Source organism: Chiloscyllium plagiosum, chromosome 18, assembly GCF_004010195.1.
Source record: "Chiloscyllium plagiosum isolate BGI_BamShark_2017 chromosome 18, ASM401019v2, whole genome shotgun sequence".
Classification (NCBI taxonomy): Eukaryota; Metazoa; Chordata; class Chondrichthyes; order Orectolobiformes; family Hemiscylliidae; genus Chiloscyllium; species Chiloscyllium plagiosum.
The window spans coordinates 59,586,048-59,610,447 of record NC_057727.1 but is presented as its reverse complement, the minus strand read 5'-3'; the positions used below and the strand labels follow the sequence as shown (position 1 = coordinate 59,610,447).

Below are 24,400 nucleotides of genomic sequence, written 5' to 3'. Positions count from 1 at the left end.
CTCTCTCTCTCTCTCTCTTTCTTTCCCCCCCGCACACACCTATTTCCAACAGTTTTATTGATGTTTAGGATCAACATGACCTGTTTAATATCCCCACTACAATCAATATGAATATTATGCCTCTAATCTCTGGGCCAGAGCTTTGGGTCAAGTCCACCTCCCCCAGACATGTAATAAAATATTTAAGTAGGTTGATTTAAAAATATCTAAATCTGACAAATTTATTTCCATCGTCATTACAGTACCCTTTAACTTCACACATAACTTGCTGCAGTAGCTTTCTCCTCCTTCCTATGTGGGTGGTGGGTGGTAAACTGTCACAGTTTAAATTGATTTGCCTTCTGTTACTCATTACCCCTTCAGATACTGTGGGTAAGGTTGCGGATTTGTTTTACAGAAAACCACAGACCTTATCAAATATCTATGCAATTTCACAATTTTTTCCAATTTGACTGGGCACTTTTTTATCCAGTGAAATTATGCTTATGGTTTGACAGAAGAATGCAAGCGATGAAGAAGTTCCAGTTGCCTTGATCTCACTCATATGCTTACTTCTGTTACGTTAACTCCTCCATCACCACATCTGATTGTGTATTGTGAACCATCCTAATGTTTTTGCCTCTGCTCCTCTCCCTGGCAGACCATTCCATACATTTTTCGCTGAGACAAGACGTTCTTCCTGCTATGTTCGAGTATTTCTTCCTCAAATTGCATGCTTCAACACCATTGGAGCAGGCTGACACTGGCCCGTATTCTTTGGGGGAAAAAAAAATCGCAACAGGACATCTCTCTTTAAGACGGTTACCATCACAACCTTGGATCCATTCCCAAGCGACAATTCTGGCTCCTGTGTGTGGCCACACCTTGAAGCACCAGTTCTTTTTTTCCCAGCCTGGGTAAATATTTCCCTCGTAAACGTTAATTGGAACGGTCTGCACTGCAACACATTTCTTTCAGTTATTCTAGTTAATTGTAAGTGTTTTTAAAAAAAAATTAGGTTTTTGTTTTGTCATTATCCAATAATGTTCTATCTTTTTTATTAGTCGTCAGCAAGCTGGCCTCAAGTTGTGATGCATTCAAATATTCCACCAAGTACTTGTGTTTAAGATTGTCACGTCAGATTTTGATCTGGTGGTTTGTAGCCTATGTCTTGGCTTCTTTGCTCATAGCAGGTGGGATTAACTTTTTGGTTATAAGATACGTTGTGTTGATTTATTCACCTAGCTCTACCTGTCATATTGCATCCCAAATACAGGCTTGAAGTTCTAATCATGTGGTGACATTAAAGCAATATAACGAAGTTGCAACACAACAGCCGACCATTTGGCTTGACTGGACTGTGTAGTTTTTGTTTTCTACTTGAGAAAGTTGTCTAAATTACAGTTGCCCACTAAGGTTTGCACCTATCACCCTCCTATCTCCATTCATATATAAACTTTGGCAGTTACTGTCTTAACTCTAGCTGGAACTGATTTATATAACCTGGCAACAATGAGAAGACTTATCTCTGACATCTGTTAAACTCTCCTATTTAATCTTATATTTAGAGTTCCTTGTTCTTCAACCATTGTAAACAATTGCTTCCTTCTACTGTTTATTCCTTCTTGGTTTTATGCACATGAAATATTTGCTAGCATTATAGTTGTCCCAGCTTCCCTTCATATTTGTATTTTCCCCATTCCAGGAGTGTTGACTTTGTCCAACAATCTGAATGCTTTGAATGTCATTTGGACCAACTAGACTGGTACTTCGTACCACTTTCTTTTTACGATCAGTCTACTCCATTTTGCATCCCATTCCCCTGTGGAACCTGAATCCGTAGTATTTGGGAGTAAATACTATTGAACTTCTTGAGGGGCGGGGCACTCAATCTTCCACTTAACCTGAATATTGGATTTATTGAAATCTGTTGTATGCGATCTTTCAAACAAGTATTGATCAAAACCAGGATTCGGTTGGATGCTGTGAGGGGAAAAAAAATAGCCCAAGAGTGAGATAATCCAAATGAGGTTTTTGAGAGTTTAATTTGCTTGGAGGATAGGGGACTATCTGTTGATATTTAGTACAGAATGCTAGAAATTGTTCAGAAAGCATTGTTAGTGAACACAAAAAATGATTGGAATTGGAGACTGCGTTATGACATGGGTTGGATATTGGATGGAAAGTGGAGAGTGGGATCTTATAGTGAAGTGGTTTTCCTTTAGCCACTAACTAATCACATGTAAAGGAATATACCCGGAGGTGCCAAAATAGCTGCTGAAATGTTGATACTTTTCTAAGTGATTGGAATATAAAAGGGAGGAAGTGACAGTTATATGTACCTTGAATAGACCCCATCTGGGAAGCAAATATCATTTGTGGATTGTGTAATTTGCAGTGGATGTGCGTAGTGCTTCACTTTAGCATCTGAACTGCATCTAGTAGCACACTTGCCTCTGATGCAGGGTTCCACTTTCTAATATAGAACTCTAAGTGCAGTACTGAGGGAGTGCTGCGCCATTGAATATATTGCCTTTTAGGTAAGGTGTTAAATCAAGGTTTCATCTGGCTACCTTACTATATGTAAAACATCCCATGGCATTCTTTCAGAGAAGAATAGGGGAGTTATCCTAATAACCTGATCAATGTGTAACTCTCAATCAACATCACAAAAGATTCTTTGGTCACTGCTTGTGGACATTTATGTACAGCATTTCTCTATGTACAACAGTGGCTACACTTTAGAAATATTACATTGGCTGTAAAAGGGTTTTTTTTGTCTGAAAGGATTGCATTCTGATAAGTTACATAAACTATATATTTTCTTGTTTTAGGAGGTAGAAGGATCATCTGATTGAGATGCTTAATGGAAGAAGGGGCCACAATCTTAAACTTTGATTATTATGGGGTTCTGGTGGTGTATAGTAACACTAGCATTTATTGTCTATCCCCATTTGTCTTGAGAAGGTGGTTGTGTGTATTCCCTCGATTTACTTCAGTTTTTGTTGTGAAGCTTTGCTGCAGCATTTATCCAGCTGGTTGAGTAATGTTATTGGTTGCTGCTAACACTCAACGGTGGGATATTTCTTCATAATGCAGTTGAATCTCCAGAGGAGGTGGTGAGACTCTCTTCTTGGAATTTTGTATTGCCTGGGACTTGCATCAATGTTGACTATAAGTAATTAGCCCAAACCTGACTCTTGTCCAAGTGTCATATATGGGTGTTGACTGCTTCATTATCTAAAGAATTGTAGATGAAACTCTGTAATCATTGGTGAACATCCACACTCCTGACTTTTTGAAGGAAGGTCATGGAAGCTGCTGTGGCCTAGGAGACTGTCCTGTAGAGTTCTCATAACAATTCAAGTTAGTAAATCCAAGCTCACTTCAAAAAGCAGCTGGAGTACTTCCACATCTACAGTCTTCCACCTTCCCTGAACGTCACTGAATTGATGGTAGTTTTCAAGATGAGTTGGATATATTTTATTGTTTAGAGTATAATGGGGTTTGTAGCTGCGGTGGTTGATTCCCTTTGGTCCTTGAATGCTGGTGTGATTTTACTTAATGCTCTGGCATTTGTTTTTGTCACCTTCATCTTTGGCTGCTATGTTTGTTTGTTTACCTGTTGCAATCATGAGTTCATTCTTCAGAATGATATGTGTCCCTCCTCACTGATGTGGAGGTGCTGGTGTTGGACTGGGGTGGACAAAGTCAAAAACCTCTCAACGTTGGGTTGTAGTCCAACAGGTTTATTTGAAACTGAAAGCTTTCAGATACCGGTTCCTTCCCCAGGCAGCCAGTGAGAGAATACATCAGACACAGACTTTATAAGTAAAAGATTTAAAGACTTATTAGCCATCCGGGTTTGTTCAATATATTCCCATAAGCTGTATGACACTTTTGATCTTAAATTGTGTGTCTGATGCATTCTCTCTCACTAGAAGAAGCGGGGGCTCCGAAGGCTTGCAGTCTCAAACAAACTTGTTGGACTTCATTGATATAGAAGCAAACTGTATGCAATATCCTTCTCTGCTCAGGTCTTTCAGAAACCATTTTAAACTTTGTTGTGGTTGTCTGTATTCAGTCTTGGTCCTTTGTCATAATAGTTCTCAGTGGCTATTGATGTGTAGTATTCTGGTCAGGTCTTACAGTTCAAGAGTTGATGTTCTGAGTTACATGAGTGTCCATGAATTTTTAGCACAGGCTACATTCTGTGCAAGGTTCATGGAACCTTTTGTGCTAGAAAACCAGGTTATAAATTTCTCTTTTTCCTCATAATGCTGGTTTCTACATGGTATGTTTTGCTATTTCCTTATTCATCTACAAGTTTTAAATTTGAGCAGAGGAGGGATATACTTTTGGTAATTGCTTCCTGACCTTGTAGTTTGAATGTGTCATTACCTGGAGACACAGCAGAGTAGTAGCCAATAGCTCCTGTAGAGAGAAACCTGCCTGTCAAACTCTCCTTTTCCCATCGCTACTCGTCAGCAGTCTAGGCTGAAAAGCAAGAAATTTATTAACTCTTTGATTAACACCATGGGCATCACATCAACCTGTGTGGTACAATGGTCTCCATCGGAAACTTGGCATGTGCTGACAATACTGACACCAACAGTACTAAAATAGTTTAATTTGACCATGAACATCAGGAAGGCAAATGTCATATTCCAAGATGTTGTCAATGCTGATAAATGGCAGCATGCAATGTGATATTAGACCTTGATAACTTCTCATAAACTGGTTCCATAGTCTACTAGTAATATATCATTTGATGTCAAACTTGATGCAAATTGTGAAAGCTGCAATTATGTCCTATCCAAACTTGGTCAGATTGTGATGAATAACCTCAACCTGCCTGAGAACCCCAATCTGAGAGCCTACCAAGTCTGTGTCTACAGTGCTATCCTCTATGATGGAAGACATGGAAAATTTATGCTCAGCAGTATACTGGGAAGGGCGAACAGTGGCACTTTTTGCTGTTTCAGACATATCGTAACTATCTTTTGGCAGGACAAGGTCACCAATCTGAAGCTCCTGGCACATGCTAATTCTATCGACAAACACTTATTACTAAGCAGCAGTTTCTTTGATAGCCATTTAGTGATCATTAGACTAAATTCTTCAGGAAGGTGATTCCCCCACTTTTGCAATATTGCATGCAATTCTGGTCTCCTTCCTATCGGAAAGATATTGTGAAACTTGAAAGGGTTCAGGAAAGATTTAGAAGGATGTTGCCAGGGTTGGAGGATTTGAGCTATCGGGAGACGTTGAATAGGCTGGGGCTGTTTTCCCTGAAGCGTCGGAGGCTGAGGGGTGACCTTTTAGAGGTTATAAAATCATATGGGGCATGGATTGGATAAATAGACAAAGTCTGTTCCCTGGGATGGGGGAGTCCAGAACTAGAGGGCATAAGTTTAGGGTGAGGGGGGCAAATTTTTCTCACAAAGTGGTATGTGTATAGAATGAGCTGCCAGAGAAGGTGGTGGAGGCTGGTATAATTGCAACATTTAAAAGCCATCTGGATGTGTATATGAATAGGAAAGGTTTGGAGGGATACAGGCCAGATGCTGGTAGGTGGGACTAGATTGGGTTGGGATACCTGGTCGGCATGGACAGGTTGGACCAAAAGGTCTGTTTCCATGGTATTCGTCCCTATGACTCTATGACTGGACTGGGTCCAGACCTCCTGCGTCGCCAAACCCCTCTCACGAGGGGATGAAGCATCTTGGAAGATGGTGGGTATTGACACTAGCTTCTGGAAGGGCGTTGCTAATAGCTGTGAGTTCCAGAAGCTGGCTGTTTGGAGGGGCATTGGTAGAAACATCAGGTGATATTTAACTCTGACCGCCGAGATGAAAACTCTGTTTTTCCCAAGGTGGAAGACTGTCACTTACTGATCCTTAATAAAATGGTGTTTTTTTTTTAGTCATCCAATTTTATTTGCAGCTAATTTTTGAAATCGCTCTTGTCCTCTCAGAAACTTTGTTTTGGGCCAACTCTTTAGTCAGCATGAGTTAGATCGTAGACTGACCCTCCATGAGATGGTGTGCAGTCTGCTGTCGCAGATCAGGCAGGAGATCTTGCACGTACTGCAGTCAATGAAGGAATTGATTATGATGGTGATCAGCACCTGGTTAATGTAAATACTTTAATGTTACTTGCCGAAACTGCCTGTTATTGACCATAAGGGAAGCATATGTAACTTGAGTATGGCGTGAAAGGAAAATCTGCTGAAATAGTGCAAAGACTCTAATTTGAATTTACTGTTAATGTGTAAATTAGGAATTTGGGGGATAAAATTTGTAGAGGGGGAGTGAAGTGCTATTTTCTGATTTTAATACTTAAGGTTCTGATCGGGGAAGAACTGATGAGAAGATGGTGTAGATTGTGTTGAAATTGGGTTACTTGCAGGAAAAACAGAAAAGTAGCTTTTCTTTTTAAGTATAAGAAAGTAAAAAATGTTGGTGTTCAAAGGAGTTGGCTTCGAGCACTAAAAGTGAATGAGCCATTAGGAAGGCAAAATGAAATAATAATAGAAAATGCTGGAATTGCTCAGCATACCTGACTGCATCTACGGAAAGAAGTCCAAACTAAACTTTGACCAGAAGAGAAAAATGTTAAAAGTAGGTTTTAAGTGGTTGAAATAGGGAAGGATGGAAACCAGTAAAAACAAATAGTCTGTGATAGGTGAAGACTTTGAGACTAAGTGCAAAGACAACAATCTCTTTGGGTAACTGAACTCTGAACAAAGCTGCAGCACATTGTATAAGCTCTTCAAAGGGTCAGTGTGGACTCTGGTCAAATGGTCTGCTTCCACGTTGTAGGGATTCTATGATTCAGGTCATTCAGCCCATTGAGTTTGTCTGGCCATTCAATGACTGATCTGATCCTAAACTTCACTTCCTTGCTTTTTTCTCACCACCCTTGAAAGTCTTGATTTTTAAAAATCTAATTCAGCCTTTAATATTTTTAACTACAAAGGGCTAAAGCTGGGCTGTTAAGAATTCCCAGGTTCAGACCCTCCATCTATCTCTTATGAGTGACCCCTTATTCCGAGTTTATGCCCTCTGCACCAAGACACACTCACAAGAAGAAACACCCTTTCTGCATTAATTCTGTCAAGTGCCCTGAGACTCTTGTGACATCTTCTGTTAATTTTCTAAAGTCCACGCCCAGGGTCAACCTAATGAGCCTTCTTTGGACTGCCTCAAATGCCTGTATACCTTTCCTTGCATAGGAGAGGCAACGGTCTAGTGGTGTAATCGCTAGACTGTTGATCCAGCGATCAACAATGTTTTGGGGACCTGGGTTCAAATCCCACCACGGCAGATGGTGGAATTTGAATTCAATAAATGTTTGGAATTAAAAATCGAAATATGACCTTGAATTTATTGTTGATTGTTAGAAAACTCCATCTGCTTCACTGATGTACTTTAGGGGAGGAAGCTGCCATCCTTATCTAGTAATGGCTGCTTGTGACTCCAGACCCACAGCAATGTGATTGACTTTTAACTGCCATTTAGGCAGTTAGGGCTGGTCTATCCAGAGACTCTCTTATCCTGTGAATAAGTAAAGGAATAAAAGGGTCTCCTTTTGGTCTGACTCGTCCCTTTTATAGTTTTAATGAGATGTCCCTTTGAAATAAAGCCAACATTTCATTTCCCTTACATATTACCTAGCTTCAGTAGCTTTTTGTTACTTCAGCTTGAGGACCCCCAGGCCTGTGTTGCAACTTTTTTGCATTCTTTTTCCATTTAAATAATCAACTCTTTTAAGGACATAACTTCACATTCCCCTCATTTGAATTTCATCTACCAAGTTTTTGCTCACTCACTTAATCTGTTAACTTTCCTTGGCAGATTCTGTCATCCTAAGCAAACATCCTCCTACCTCTTGTGTTATCTACAAACGTGGCAGTAGTACATTCACTTCCCTCATCTTAAGTCATTAGTATATTTTGTAAATAATTGTGGCCTTGGCACTGATCTGAGGTGCTCCACTAGTTACATGTTAACATTCTGAAAATGCTTCCCTTGTCCCAACTGACTTCTATTAGTTAGCCAATCCTTTCTATATATTAATATATTACCTCAAGAAAATCTGAAGGTTCTTAAGTTATTATGTTGCCTTATTTGCAGTACCTTTATCAGACACCTTTTTGGAAATTCAAATATATCGAATCTGCCTGTTTCCCCCCCCCCCCCCCCCTTACCTATCTTGCTTGTTACCACCTCAAAGAATCTAATACATTTGTTAGGCTTGATTTTCTCCTCTTGATGTCATGATGATTCTGCTTGATTACATTGTGTAATTTTAAATGCTCTGCCCTTATCTCTTATAGCATTTCCTCAGTTACAGATTTTAAGCTAACTTGTTTGTCTTTACCTGTCTTCTCCCTCTCTTTGAATACGGATGTAACATTGCAGTTTTCCAATCCTTTGAAACTTCTGAATCTACGGATTCTTGGAAGTTTGGTACCAGTGTATCCATACTACCTATGTAGCTCTTTCCTTTAATATCCCAGGCTAACCCATAAGGTCCAAGGGGCTAATCACCTTTAGTCCCAATGATTTCCCTCGTACCTTTCCTCTAATGATAGTTATTGTATTTATCCCCCAGCACCCAACTGCTAACCTGCCACATGCATACGCACACGTTTCTGTGAAGACTGATGCAAAGTTTTTTTTCAACCCCTGCTATTTAATGGTTCCACATTATTAATTCTGCAGACTCATTTGTCAGAGAGCCAATGTTCTCTTTGGTATACCAAAAAGCTCCCACTATCCAAAAGTAAAGCGTTCCCAGGAAACGTTTCGCAAGCCAAAAATGGTGTAAAACAAAAGTGCGTGATTTATATGGGATTTGCCATTTTTTGTAAAAGTGAAAATCCTCTTTGGACTTGTGAAAATAGATACAAATGTAGCTCTTTTGTAAAAGTGAAATTGCGTAAAGCGAATGTTCAAAAGGTGGGGGATACCTGTATTTAATGAAGCTTCTGTTATCCTTCTGTTATTTGATAGCTTACCTTCAAAGTTTACTTTTTGCTTTGTTTTCTTTTGTTGATTTCTACAATCCTCTGGCTTACCAATAATCTTTGCCATATTGTATTTTTTCTCCTTGCAATTTAACTTCCATGGTTGACACATTACTTTGTTAGAATCCTCCTTTCTCGGTGGGATACATTTTTGCTTAATGTCACAAATATTTCTTCCAATACTTTTCATTGTTTATCAACTGTCTTTGCTGCTGTACTCATTTCTCAATCCACTCCAGCTAACTCTTTCATCATCTGTCTGTAGCTAACCTTATTTAAGTTTAGCACAATTGTTTCTGAACCAAGCTTATTACTCTGAAACTGCTAAATTCTATCATATTTTGGTGAGTGTTTCCTCGGGGATCCATTACTCTGCGATTATTAAATCTGTGCTATTGTACATTGCCAGATCCGAAATAGATTCAGATGCCAGCTTCAAACCTTGACTGAATTCTCAATATATTGTTTTATAGTAGGGGAGTAGGAAACTCTCTCTTGCATACACTTTGAATTCTTAGTTCCTGCCAATTTGATTTTCCCAATCTATATGAAGGTGAAAGTCATCCATAATTAATGTATAGCCCTTTTCTAACAGATCCTTATTATCTTCTGTTTTATTCTCTGCTTCTGTTTAGTGACTGATCGGGGGCCTGCAAACTATTCCTGCTTGTGAGTTCTTCCCCTTTCTTACCTCCAACTTTGTGAATTCTGCATTTTCTGATTGTACTATTTCCCATCCCTTACTAACAATGCTACCCCACCAACCCCTCCTTTCCTTGCTGCCTGTCCTTGTGTAAACCCCAACCTTGAATATTTGGCTCCAGCTTTGATCTCCTTGTAACCATATGACTGTAATGGCTGTAAGATTATACCCATTCACCTCTATTTATGCTGCTAATTGATTTATTCTGAAGTACTATTTATATTTTAAGTGCTATTAATTTTGTTGCCTTATTTTTTTCCACCCTTTTTGATCCTAATGGTTACTGGGCAGCACGATGGCTCAGTGGTTAGCACTGCGGCTTCACCGCGCCAGGGACCCGGGTTCAAATTCAGTCTTGCGTGATGTCTGTGTGGAGTTTGCACGTTCTCCCCGTGTCTGCGTGGGTTTCCTCCAGGTGCTCCGGTTTCCTCCCACAGTCCAAAGGTGTGCAGGTTAGGTGTATTGGCCATGCTAAATTGTCCACAGTGTTCAGGGATGTGTAGGTTAGGTGCATTTGTCAGGGGTAAATATAGGGCAGGGGAATGAGTCTGGGTGGGTTACTCTTAGGAGGGTCAGTGTGGACTTGTTGGGCTGATGTGCCTGTTTCCACACAGGAGAATCTACACAATCCCCACAGTTCTGTAATGTTTGTATACTCTGATCCTTCCACTCGCCCACTCTCTATTATCTAATCACTGCCTTGCAGTGCCATGATATCCTTCTGCCTCTCCAAAACCACCTCTGTCCCACTTAATTGAAAACTCTCTTTACAGCCCTGGTTATTTGCTTTCATAGTATCCTACAGTGTGGAAGCAGGCCATTTGGTCCAAAATAATTCTCTGAAAACCATCCGAGCCAGACTCACCCACCCCACCCCACCCTATCTCTTATAACCCTGCATTTCCCATGGCTAGGAGAAAGTGAGGACTGCAGATGCTGGAGATCAGAGCTGAAAATGTGTTGCTGGAAAAGCGCAGCAGGTCAGGCAGCATCTCAGGAGCAGAAGAATCGACGTTTCGGGCATGAGCCCTTCTTCAGGAATCAGCAGGAGAATTGACATTTCGGGCATGAGCCCTTCTTCAGGAATCCCATGGCTAATCCACCTAACCTACACATCCCTGGACACTGTGGGTAATTTAACATGACCAATCCACCATTTTGGACTGTGGGAGAAAACTAGAGGAAACCCATGCAGACAGGAAGAAATGTGCAAACCCTGCGTAGACAGTGGCCCAACGGTGGAATTTAACCTGGTCAGTGACACTGAGAGGCAGCAATGCTAACCACTGAGCTACTGTGGCGTCCCAACGAGATTTGCCAGGTTGCTGGTTCCAGCATGGTTCAAATGAAACGCATTTACTGGAACCGTTTCCTTTTACCCCAATACTGCTGCCAGCGCTCCTGAACTGTTCCACCCACACCAACCTTTCAGAGTTTGCAAATTGATTTTAGAGAAATACATTGAGGGATCAAATGAAAGGAACCTGCTGTGGAGGCTAGGGCAGTGGGAAATGTTTTAAACTTGAGCAAATACTGAACTAACTGGGTGCCAAGAAAACATAAAGTCACTGAGGTAGTGAGTCTGCAGATTAATGCCAGAAGTATTGGATGTGGGGGTGGGTAGGGGCAGCAGGTTGGGAGGGAGTGGGCGAGAGGAGAAAGAGAATTGTAATACAGACTGTGTGAAATGGATAACTTCAGACTGAATAGTGTTATTTCATAAAGATTTTCATTTGTTACCAAAGTGTTTAATCTGTAGTGAATTATTTGAGGTACAGTGGTTGTTGGAGACAAGTGGGCAACCATTTTTGACATACTAAAATGCCAATAACTTGCCATTTTGTAGTTTTTTTAATGACCTTGGGATATCCTAAAGTGTCCCAAATCAGTGAAATGTTTTGTAAGTCTAGTCACTGTTGTAATGAAGGAAATTTAATGAAATAAACGTTCAAATAATTGAACATAATCTAGCACCAGGGTGCGAAATCTAAAAATGAACTTTTAGGATTGAAATTAGGAAACACGAGGAACGGTTGTAGAATTTGGAACACTTCTGCAAGCAGAGATTGATGTGAAATCAATATCAATGCGGAATTAGTTGTTAAATGTAAATTTTGGATTAGTCAATAACTTGAGTTGGGAAGAATGATTGAAGAGTAACTCCTGAAGGTCAAAAACTAGCTCTTAAGAAAATGTAAAGAAGATCCTGTTTTGTTTTAAAATAAGCATTTGAGCCTTGGTCCAATATTAAACCATTTTTGCTATCATATGGAGTGAATCAATTTGACTGAAGACTTGGTACTGATGGTTCTGAAGAGGAGGCCTTTATATTTAACTGTCCCTGCCTTCCTTTCTTCCCATTCTGATTTCTCCTGATTCAGCCTCCAAGGAGATTCTGACATCTCCTGTGAGACTCCTCCTGTTTAAAAACGTCCTTGCAAGAAATGTAAAAGCATTTCAGTTTATTCTCTGTTGTTCTCCTCCTTGTTCTTTTCGTCTTGATTTGCTGATCTCTGAAACTATCTTCATTCTCCACTTTACTCCTCCTCTCAGCATTGCAGCTTTTTTAAATGGATTGTTGTTCTTTAATGGAACACTTTTTTCGGTAGGGGTCTTTGCTTCTCAGAATATATTTCATGATAAATATGTTTTTAAAACTTTTTCCTCATTTGCACAAGATAACTTGTCCTTCATTTTCCAATGAACATCTAGAAACCTCTAAGTTATCAGCAAAATCTATTTAGAATCTGTGGATGCTTTCTTTTTAAGAATACTGAGCGCTGCCATTTCGTCACAGCAAAATCTGATTGATATGCTTTGCGTCCTACTCCTTGCCTACTGGAATTTGCATGTTTGGCTTTCAGGAGAATTACTGACCAAACGATCATTTTGACCAAATTGTCAAAGGCACTGTTAAGCTGGTGATGGTGCAAAGAATCTGTCACCTATGAAGTGATGTTGGTACTTATTCTCTGAAGAATCACTATCTAAAGTTTTAGCTTGTTAATTTGATGGTGAAAGCATTTTGACAGGTATGTGTGTTGGGAGATCTGTAGTGTTACTTGAATTTGAGCAAACAAAGGCAGCTTGTGCCTTTGCCTAAATGCTTTATGCTGGAAGTGCTATCTTTGCTTTCTTACCCTGGAACTGAACTGACAGCCCCAGTCTTCTAGCTGAAACTTAGATAACAGACAAAAGACGAAGCTTTTTTTTAAATTAACTCTTTGCTTTCGATTGCTTTAGTTAACTTCCCTAAGGACACAAACTTGGAAATTCAGTTCCTGGTTACTAGATCTAACATATTTACTACTTGAGTTTTTCTTGTCAGTTGCTTCTGCAGGTCCCAGTTTGTATTAAGTTGGATTTGACTCTTAATGTTTCAGCATTTTCTGGATCTGTTTTTGCACAAAACAGATTGTTTTATGATATCTTTGGTTAGTCTTGCCCTCTGCTTGTGAACTTAAGGCTATTTCATTTTGTCTGCCTTTTAATTTAAACTTGAGGTGACTTTTACAATTGTGATTTCTTACTTCCCTTGAGTGTTGAATTCACTTCACATACTGTAGTAATCGCTCTCGCTCTCCAGCATCATTTCTTACTGCTGTATGCATTACGTGTGCTTTAGTAAAGCATCTTGCTTTGCGTGCTTTGAAAATTCAGTACAGACGCCCTCAAATCTATTTTTCCTTCTTATAGCCTTGTGCTTGTTTTCTTCAGCTAGAAAGTTGCTGTGATTAAAGTCTTTCATTATTTTTTCCATCTTTGCCACAATTTAGCTACAGAGGGATTGATGAAAGATGTAGATGTTCCTTTATCTGGCTGAGAGTCTGACAAAATTTATTGGAAATACTTTAGCTGCTAAATTTGTACCAAGTTCACCCCTTGCCCCAATTATTCCTTTAATTTTCTCTGGCAAAGTGCTAATTGTTAATAAATGTAACTGTACTTGTGCTTTTATTTAATAGATATTCAGACTTTGATAAAATTGGTTAACAAGCATTAATTGAGCTGTGACTGATCTTGTACAAAACTATAATGACCATATGCTGGTGCACAATTTTTTATTTGTGCCCAATGTTACTGGAGATACTTGACCTCTGCCCCAAAGAAACAGTTCATTTTTCTGTTTTCTTTTGACTGGAGTATTATCCCACGCAGGCATGTATTCTTGACACAGATGTACAAGTAAGATAGTGGAATCTCTTGTGAGAAATCTGGAGGTTTGCTTTCAAGTTATTTTTTCCCCAATTTGGAGACTTCTACCCCTCAATTGATAAGTTAATCAGCTATTTTAAATAACTCTCACTTGGAACTGTAACAAATGGTGTAGGTTAAAGGTGTAACACTCGTATTTTTGGTGTTGGACTACATTCACAATCAGACATTACTTTGGATTTGTTAAACATTTTCCAGTTAGGATGCTTACTGCTTGGCATCCATGTTATTTTCAACTGTCAATTCTGTAATGAAAACAAAACAAAACGTGCTAGAGCTCTGATGAAGAGTTATCTAGACTTCAAATGTTAGCTTGCTTCCTCTCCATGGATGCTGCCTGACCCGTTGTGATCTTCAGCATTATTTTTGTTTTCGCTATAGATTTCAGCGTCTGCATAGTTTGCTCCGATCAATTCTGTACATTTAGATCAGCTTGCTGGATGACTGGTTTGTAATGCAGAATGACACCAACAGCGTGGGTTCAATTTTTGCATGAGTGAGGTTACCATGAAGGACTCTCCTTCTCCCTTGAGGCATGGTGGCACTCAGGTTAAACCACCACAAGTTGTCTTTCAAATGAGACAGCAGCCCTATGGTCTGGTAAGACAATAGCAACTTTACCTTTATCCATAAAATTGAACAATTGACCGACAGTAGATGAATAATTTTGAGTGGAGACTTGAATTGACCGAAAAATATGGAACTGAATTCATTTGGTAAATGGACAGGGGATGTTACTGTATTAAATGCTCCCCAGACCTTTTCCCCTTTCAAAGCTGAGATCTCTAACCTTTGGTCTTCAAGTTAAAACTGAGAGAAGAGAAGAAGAAAAAGACTTGTTGTTTTCTAATTTACAGTTAAATATATTTGTAGAAGTAAGCTAAGTATGAATACCCCTCACTCTGTCACTAGTTTCCTCTAGAACTAAGGTCAACTTACACCATTCAGACTGGTCTTGTTTAGAATTTTGAACTAATGGCTGGGAGGTGATGTAAATAAGATAGTTTAATAGTTATTTTCAGTCTGTTCTGTGCGGAAGAGCCTTTAAAGTCTGTTCATTTGTTTTGTCCTTTTTGTTCCACCCAAATCCCCCTTTATATTATGTTCCATGACTTACATAATTGCTAATTGCTCTCAATTAGCAATCTGACAGCAGTTTGTATTTGGTTAACCTGGCATTTGCAATGACACTGCTTGAGTCACTTTTCTCAGTTAACAAGGAGAGAGAGAGCAAGAGACCCTACATTTGAGACTCAGATTTGAGCATCATCATTTTATGAAAAGGGAGGAGTGCATTGAATGGAGTACACTCAATGATGATTCCTTCTTTGTAAGTACAGGTGACTCCAAGGAACACCTTTTCTTACAACTCAACTCGGAGTCCAAGCAAGAATGGAGGAATTTACTGTCAGACCATCTGTGTGATGCTGAACATCCCTGACCGTCAGAGCAGTCTGCAAATGTTTTGGATTGACTGAATAATTTGAGATACTGTAGTCAGACTGAATTATTCCCTTATTTGTCCTCCAACCAGTTTCAAACCACGTTATATTAGGAGTGGAACCCACCCACTGTGAAAACTTCTATCAGTTCCCAGGACAGCCTCAAATTCAGTCAACCAGATTTTTCACAAGTGTGCATCGTTTAAGGAGTTTGAACAATAGAAGTTTAAACAAATGAATTAGGAGCAGGAAGAGGCTGTTATACCCATTGAGCCTGCTTCACAAAAAAGATTGTTGATATGATTCTAAATTTAAATCCACGTTCTTGCCTAACCTTGATATCCTACCACCTCCCGTTTATGAGCATCTGCTTATGCCTTAAAAATGGGCACTGTTCCATCTTTACAGGAAGGGAGTTCCAAAGAAGTTCTCCCCTTGGAGAAAAGATTCTCCTTCATCTCTGTCTTAAGTGGACAACACCTTCTTTCTAGATTCTTACAGAAAAGGAAATACTGTCTCTGCATCCACCTTGACGTTCAAATTCCATTGCATACACCAGTGACATCTCACCTGTTTAAACTTTTTCCTTAGGTCAACTGCCTCATTTCCAATATTAGCCTGGTAAACATTCTCTGAATTGTTTTCACTGCATTTACCTCATTCCTTAAATAAGTGAATCAGAACCAAAAGCAATACTTTAGTTGTAGTCTCACCAATGCCCAGTATAACTAAAGGATAACCTCCCATCATATGCATATAATTCCCCATGTAATAAATGTTTTATTAGTTTTCTTAATTACTTGCAGTGCTTGCATGCTGATCACTTCTGATTCATTCACCAGGATATCCTCTTCTAAGAGCCCTGCAATCTTCAAGATAATTTGTTTCGTGCCAATATGGACAGTTTCACATTTTCTTCCCAGAGCTTTGTGAGAAGCGAGAGAAGTGATTGCTAAGCCCCTTGCTGAGAATACTTGTATCATTCAAAGTTTGTGCGAAGATTTGTAGCTTGGGTGCTCGTTGTTGTGGTTCTGTTCGCCGAGCTGGAAGTTTTTGTTGCAAACGTTTCGTCCCCTGGCTAGGCGACATCATCAGTGCTTGGGAGCCTCCTGCGAAGCGCTTCTTTGATGTTTCCTCCGGTGTTTATAGTGGTCTGTCCCTGCCGCTTCCGGTTGTCAGTTTCAGCTGTCCGCTGTAGTGGTTGGTATATTGGGTCCAGGTCGATGTGTTTGTTGATGGAGTTTGTGGATGAATGCCATGCCTCTAGGAATTCCCTGGCTGTTCTCTGTCTGGCTTGCCCTATGATAGTAGTGTTGTCCCAGTCGAATTCATGTTGCTTGTTGTCTGTGTGTGTGGCTACTAAGGATAGCTGGTCGTGTCGTTTCGTGGCCAGTTGATGTTCATGTATGCAGATTGTTAGCTGTCTTCCTGTTTGTCCTATAGCCAGGGAATGATAGATTGGTGAGCTTGATGGCAGTGTTGTTGGAGGCAATTCTGAGGGACTGGATTTACATGTATTTGGAGAGGTAGGGATTGATGAGGGATAGTCAACATGGTTTTGTGCATGGTAAATTTGGTCTCTCTAACTGGATTAAGTTTTTTTTTGAAGAAGTGATGAAGTTTGGTAAAGGCAGACTGGTGGGCATTGTCTATTTGGACTTCAGCAAGGCAGTTGACAAGTTTCTGCATGGTAGATTGGTTAGCAAGGTTAGATCATATGGGATCCTGGGAGAGCTAGCCATTTGGATACAACATTGGCTTGCAGGTAGTAGACAGGGTGGTGGTGAAGTTATGTTGTGAAACTTGAAATGATTCAGAAAAGATTTACAAGGTTGTTGCCAGTGTTGGAGGGGGGTTAAGCTATAGGGAAAGGCTGATTAAATTGGGGCTATTTTCCTTGGAGGCTGGGGAGCGGGGGAGAGTTCCTTTAGGGAGGTTTTTAAAATCATGAGCATGGTGGATAGCCACTGTATTTTCCCTGAGGTTGGGAAGTCCAAAACTAAACTAGGTGAGAGGGGGAAGATTCGAAAGGAACCTGAGGGGCAACATTTTCACGCACAGGGTGGTACGTGTATGGTATGGCCCTCCAGAGGAAGTGGCATAGTTTGGTACAATAACAACATTTTGAAAGGCATCTCGATGTATACATGAATAGGAAAGGTTCAATTCTAGCAAATGGGACTAAATCAGTTTAGCGTATCTGATCAGCATGGACAAGTTAGACCAAAGGGTCTGTTTCTCTTTGACTGTATGACTCATTTTCTAATGTTATGCTCCATTTGCCAGATCTTTGTTCATTCAACTTACCTACAAATTTCTGCATTCTCTTTATGACTTCACAGGTTACCTTCCTATTTAGTTTTGTATCATCATCAAATTTGGCAACCTACCTTCTGTGCCTTTATCTGAGTCATTTTATAAATTTTAATCAATTGAGGTCCTCCGATTACTATGACATACCACTCGTTGCATCTTACAAACCTGATGAAGACCTATTTGTTCCTCTTGTCCAACTTCCTGTTGGCCAGTCAGTCTTCAATTTGTGCTAATTTACTATGTCATGAATCTTTAATTTTTGCAATAACCTTTGATGTGGCACCTGATAACAAATGCCTTCTGGAAATCCAAGTACAGTGTATTCATTAGTTTCCCTTTACCTTCAGCATGTGTTACTACCTCTGAACTCTAACTCTGAGCCTACCAGTAAGCCAAATATGATTTATTTTTCACAAAACCATGCTGATTTTGTCTGAGTATCTTGAGCATATTTGTCTTGTAAATTTTTTTGCATTTTTAACATTTTCCCTATGTCAGATGTTAAGCTTGTAGTTTCCTGCTTTATATCTCTTTTCCTTTTTGAATAAAGGAGTTAGACTCGTTATCATCCCATCTAATGACACTGTCTCTGAATAAAGGGAAGTTTGGAAAAATAAAACCAATGTATCAACTATCTCACTAGTTACTTCTTGTAAGATCCTAAATTGAGGTTCACCAGAACCTGGGCACTTGTTAGTCTGCAGTTCTAATGATTCACTCGACCACCACTTTGGCCCTCGATGTTGTGCCAACCTTTCTCCTACTAACCCACATACCCTTCATTTTACTATCATGTAAGTACCTATCCAAGAGTCTTTTAAATGTCCCTAATATATCTGACTCTACTACCACTGCTAGCAATATATTCCACACCCCACCACTCTGTGTAAAGACCATACCTCTGTCATCTCCCTTAAATCTTCCTCTAATCACCTTAAAATTATGCCTCCTTGTAATAGCCACTTCCATCCTGGGGAAAGTCTTTGGCTATCCATTCTATTTATGCTTCTCATCGTCTTGTATACCTCTACCAAGTGACCTCTCGTCTTTCTTCGCTCCATTGAGAAAAGCCCTAGCTCCCTCCATCTTTCTTCTTATGACATGCCCTCCGGTCCAGGCAACATCCTGGTAAATCTCTGTACCCTCTCTCTGCATCCTTCCTATAATGAGGCGAACAGAACTAAGCACAGTATTCCAAAAGTGGCCTAACCAGGGCTTTATAGAGCTGTAGCATAACCTCATGGCTCTTTAAACTCAATACCCTGTTAATGAAAGCCAACGCATCATATGCTACCGTAACAATCCTATCAACTTGGGTGGCAACTTTGAGGGATCTATGGACATGGGCACCAAGATGCCTGTGTTCCATCACGCTGGCTGTGGGTTTTCCTGATTTCTTCCCTCTCTTCTATTTCCTGATTTATCTTTGCTTCTGGGATGTTGCTTGTATCCTCTATAGTGAAGATCAATGTCCGATACCTATTCAATTCATCTGCTGTTTCACTTTCTCTGGAATCAAAAAATTTTGTTAACACTCTGTATATTTCTAGAAATTCTTACTATCTGATTTTAATTTCTAGCATACTGTCCTTGTACTCTAATTTTTCCCTTCTTATTATTTTTTTATTGTCTTCAGTTTTTTTTAAACAATATTCTAGCCTGCCAGCTGTCTTTGCTCAATTGTGCTCTTTTTTGTTTGCTACAACCTTTTTTCACAGATTGAGCCTGTCCCTTAGATTTTTTTCTTATTCATTTGAATGCATCTATTCTGTGTTTTTCGAAACATTCCCTTAAATGTCTGCTACTCCATGTGTATTGATTTGTTCTTTAATATAATTTTGCAGTTTGTCAGCTTTGTTTTCATGTCCTCCTGATTGCTTTTTAAAAAGAAAATTATCTGCCGCACTCTGAATATTCAATCATATTATGGTCATCACAACCTGCAGGTGACTTTACTGTGAGACCATTAATGTTATGTATCTCATCCTACTTTTATTATCCTATCTGGTTGGACAATATCAATTCTAGTATAGCCTGTTTTTTGATCGACTCTGTGGAATGTGGTATTCTAATAACCTATTCCAAGAAGGTTCCATTAAGTTGTCATTTTGGCTCCCTTTGCCTGTATATTTGTCTCTGTATAGATTAAAGTCTCCTATGATTATTGCTTTGCCTTTCTGACATACTCTGTGCTACTTCCTTTATGCTCTACTCCACTGTGTGTTTACTGTTAGGGCCCTCTACACCTCTCCAATAAGGGACTTCTTGTCTTTATCATGGCTTATTTGTACCCAAACTGTTTGCACAGCTTGGTTTCCTAAACTTGAGTCATCTCTCTCTATTGTACTAATACAATCATGCATTAATAGGACCACTTTTCCAAGTCCCTTACCCTTCCTAAATGTCCTGGACTCTTCAATAATTAGGACCCAAGCTATTTTATCCTACATCCAGTCTCTGTAATGTCTATTTGATTGTACTTGTATATTTCTGTTTGCATATTCAATTTATCGTTTATATTTTGAACACTTTAGTTTTATCATTTTAATAAGTTCTAATCCTGTTTGTTTAGTTTTTTATACTCTCTATTCCTTGTTGTCATGATCTGATTATTATTTCCTATATTGATAGCTTTCTCTTTAGCCTTGGCTTTGATTTATCACATCTTCCCAAATTTGATCCTTTGATCCCATTATTTACTGAAAGACCTTACACTTGCCAGCTGCATAACTGGGGAAGTATGGCCCTATCACAGTTTAAGTTCAGATCGTCCCATCGATACAGATCCCATTTAACTCAATACTGGTGCCAGTGTCCCCTGAACCAGGACCCATGTGTCCTACACCAGTCTGAGTCGCATTCATCTCTCTAATCTGATTTGCCCCAAGCAAATATGCAATGCTTTAGGTAATACTCTAGAAATTATGCCCTTTGTTCTTTATAATTTGGCACCTATCTCTTTATACTAACTGTGCGGAGTCTCCCCCTTTGTTGTTAGGACCTATGTGACTGATTCTTTTCTCCCACTCGAGATTCCCTTGCGCTGAACAGACATCATGAGTTCTGACATCAGGCAGACAACGAAGTCCTCTGGACTTGTGCTGTTTACAGGGAATGGTATCAATCCCCTGATGTTGAGTCATTCAGCATGGAAACACATTCTTCGGTGCAACAAGGCCAAACATAATCCCAAACTAAACCAGTCCCACCCACCTACTCCTGGCCCATATCCCTCCAAACCTTTCCTGTTCAAATACTCAAATGTACCAAATATTTTTTAAATGTTGTAATTGTATCCACATCAACCACTTCCTCAGGAAGATCATTCCACACACAAACCACCCTCAAAAAAAAAATTTGCTCCTCATGACCTTTTCAAATCTCTCTCATCTCACCTTAAAAAAAAAAGTGCCCCAATATTAAATTACCCCATCCTAGGGAAAAGACAACAACAATTCTATTTACATTTTTATTTTTAAGACCCTCCCTTGCCTACCCCCAATCTAACTTGTCCCATTTCTTCTGTGTTGGAGTAAGAATTAATTCCTGAGGCTTTAACAATGAAAGCAATTGAGCACTACTTTCCTTTCCCCTCCTGTTGCACTAAATTACTTACCTCAAGCACAATATTGTAGCTCATACACTCGTGACAAGTTGGTTAGTTTATATGCACCGAAGGCAAACCTGATTCAATGTGGATCTAGTTTCAGCTGCTGTTCGATTACACCCAATTGCTTTTGACTGGAGGTCTTGTTAAAAGTCCTGCTTAAGGCTGATTTCGACAGAATTAAAATTGGGCAGTACCTGCTGACACCTGCAACTGTACGTGCAGACCCTCTACGTCACCGTATAAAATTTTGATGATGTCATATGCAAAGGCGGCCCAACACATGCAGAAAGAAGAAATGTAACATTGAAATGGGGTTCAGTGGGGGACCTAGGACAGGGAATGAAGAAAAGACATGAGAAGGTACAGCAGGAAGAGAGGCCTGGTAAGAGGAACATGAGGCAATGGGAAATGGGATTGAGAACGCAGGAAGAGGGGTTGAGGGGAGTGAAGGCCCAGAGAGGTCTCCCCTCAAGTTCCCAGTTGTCGGAATGGCGCTGTTCTGAATATCTGTAAACAGTATCTCACAAGGAGTGGGGCTTGGCAGTCTATGCTGATACCTCGCCCAACCTGCTGAGTTAGTATCTCTACTGCTGCCTTCCTTGAGCTGCTAAGTTCTCCATTGAAAAAAATCGCTTACATTAAAATTTATCCACTGAAGTATAATTAATTTCAGATGTTGGATCCTGACAATATTTCACTTTTCTTTCTGGGAGGCCGAACAAACTATCTTTCCCAAATTGATTATTTTCTAGTCTTTAACTTTTCATCTCGAAATGATGGTAGTGACTTTTCTATTCTTTAATGCCCAATTTTTTTCAGTATACAGAAGGTGTAAGCAAGGTTTTTGCACTGTCTTGTGTGTTTTGTTTAAAAGAATGGTACACGTGTCCTTGTGGGTAAGTGGTTGTATTTATTTTTATGCAGACTGAGCTACAGGTGAAATTTATAAAGCTGCTGTATCTGGATGGTAAAGCTGATGCTCTCTCCCTTTACAAATCCATTAAGAAATTCTATGTTGAGCACCAAATCTGTCTACAGTCTATGGCTATGATAACAACAAATGGTTCGCCCATTATGATGGGATCAAAAGGAGGTCTTCATGTCAAGCTCAAGGTAAATCATTGTAATATTCACTCTTAAAACCAGTTATTTGATTGTGATAGAATTTTCATTAAGTTAACAGCACGTGGAGTATTTGATCATTCAATCTTGACAATTTGATACAAATTATATTTTAGTTGTAAAAAAAAAATGGGCTTCTGTCTCTCTAGAGTTTCAAGATGGATCTTATTCACTCATCTGCATTCGGACATTAGGTAGTTTTCGATCTGTTCAATTTACTGGTTCAACCTAATAATGGAGGAATGGTGAAGTTGTTTGGAAAAGTTCAATGAATAGAGAATTGTTGATGTGATTCACAATATTAATCACTGAGAATTGTGTGTGAGAGGAGGTGGAAAATAAGTTTTATATTTTGTTTTCTATTCCAGCATCATTTTGGGAGTAATGATTTTCATAACACCATTTACAAGTGTGTTGTTATCCAAAGTCTTAGTAATGTTTCTTGTACTTAATGGGTAATGGATATGTTCTGGGTTAATATTCCTGAGGCCTGGCTGAATAACTCGGCAGCGTAAGTTCCAATCAGTGAATATAAGTTCTATTTATATGTCAAATATGGAATAAAAATCTGGTATTCTGAGTGGTTTTTGTGGAGCTGTTGTATTGTTAGAGAAACCAAACTGTTTATTAATGACCTTCAAGTAAAGAAATCTGCCCTTTTCAAATAACTTGTACGTGACTCCTGATCTAATGCACTGTCTCCCTAAATGTCTTCTAATATGGCTACAAAGTAATGTCGTAAGAATAAAATCAAAGGCCAATCTGACGTAAATTGGATGTGGATAAGATCACCAAAAATAAGCACACATAACTCATTTCTCTTCTCCCAACTAGTGCTAATGTTCAGAATGCTGTCCCATTGAACAGTCAAACAACAGCAATGATGTAATCATGCTTGCAGATCATAGGCGGCATTCCTTGCTTCTCAAACCCTTTCTCCTGTGACAGGAAAGGTCCACCAGAGATGGAATGGTTTCATACCTCATGGATTCCCATTGCCTATGTTTAACCTGATGTAATGATGCCTTCTGATTACTACTTGCTACTGTCAATCTTCTCCTCCATGTTCTGCATTTCTTGGAAGAAGTTTATCAGGGGGATTTTGTTGTTCTTTACAAAAAGTAGCTTAGTAGTACAAACCAGCATGAGGAATAAATATATTTGAACTTATCTTCAATTGTGAAGGTGCATCTGTGTATCACTTGGTGGGAGTGACCACACCACAATCCTGTGAAGATCATGTTCCACCTTCATACAGAGGGATCTTAAAAAGGAGAGTTAAACCATGAGATGAAACGATACTGGTAGGTAAAATAATGGGAAGTTCTTGGCCATTTTACAGGCACATTAAAGGTAAAAGAGTAAGTGGTTGTATTTATTACCACATAGGACCACAGTGGTAATTTGTGCCTGGAACCAAAAGATGTAGGTAGGGTTCCAAATGAATACCTTTTGTCTGTGCTGACTGGTAAGGGGCTATATGAGTACAGAAACTGGGGAGAGGTCTTTGATATAACTAAAGAAATTAGCCAAGACAGGAAGTTCTGAGTGGTCTGGCAGACTTAAAAGTAGATAAATCTCCTGGGCTGGATGAAATGTATCCCAGCTTGTTCAATGAGACAAGGGAGGAAATAGCTGGGGCACTTGTTTTTAAAAAAAAATTCAATTCCTTTCTGGCCACAGGAGAGATGTTGGAGAACTGGAGGACAGCCGATGTACTGTTGTACAAGAAGGGAGCTAGGGATAGAGCAGGAAACTACAGGCCTGTCAGTCTAACCTCAGTGGTGGTGAAACTATTGGGAACAACTCCTGAGGGACGAAATTAATCAGAAGGTGACTAAGGAGGTGGACGAGGGGAAAGCAGTAGATGTGGTGTATATGGATTTTAGTAAGGCGTTTGATAAGGTTCCCCATGGTAGACTACTGCAAAAAATACGGAGGTATGGCATTGAGGGTGAGTTGGAGGTTTGGATTAGGAG

At 39.6% G+C, this 24,400-nt stretch overlaps 1 protein-coding gene across 1 annotated transcript in view; it reads left to right on the top strand.

Moving 5' to 3' along the window:
- Positions 1 to 24,400, top strand: part of LOC122559110 — a 52,015-nt gene that overhangs the window by 11,040 nt on the left and 16,575 nt on the right. The window contains exon 6 of the mRNA XM_043708419.1: positions 22,224 to 22,412. Within this exon, the coding sequence (XP_043564354.1) occupies positions 22,224 to 22,412 (189 nt within the window). The remainder of the gene's footprint in view (positions 1 to 22,223; positions 22,413 to 24,400) is intronic.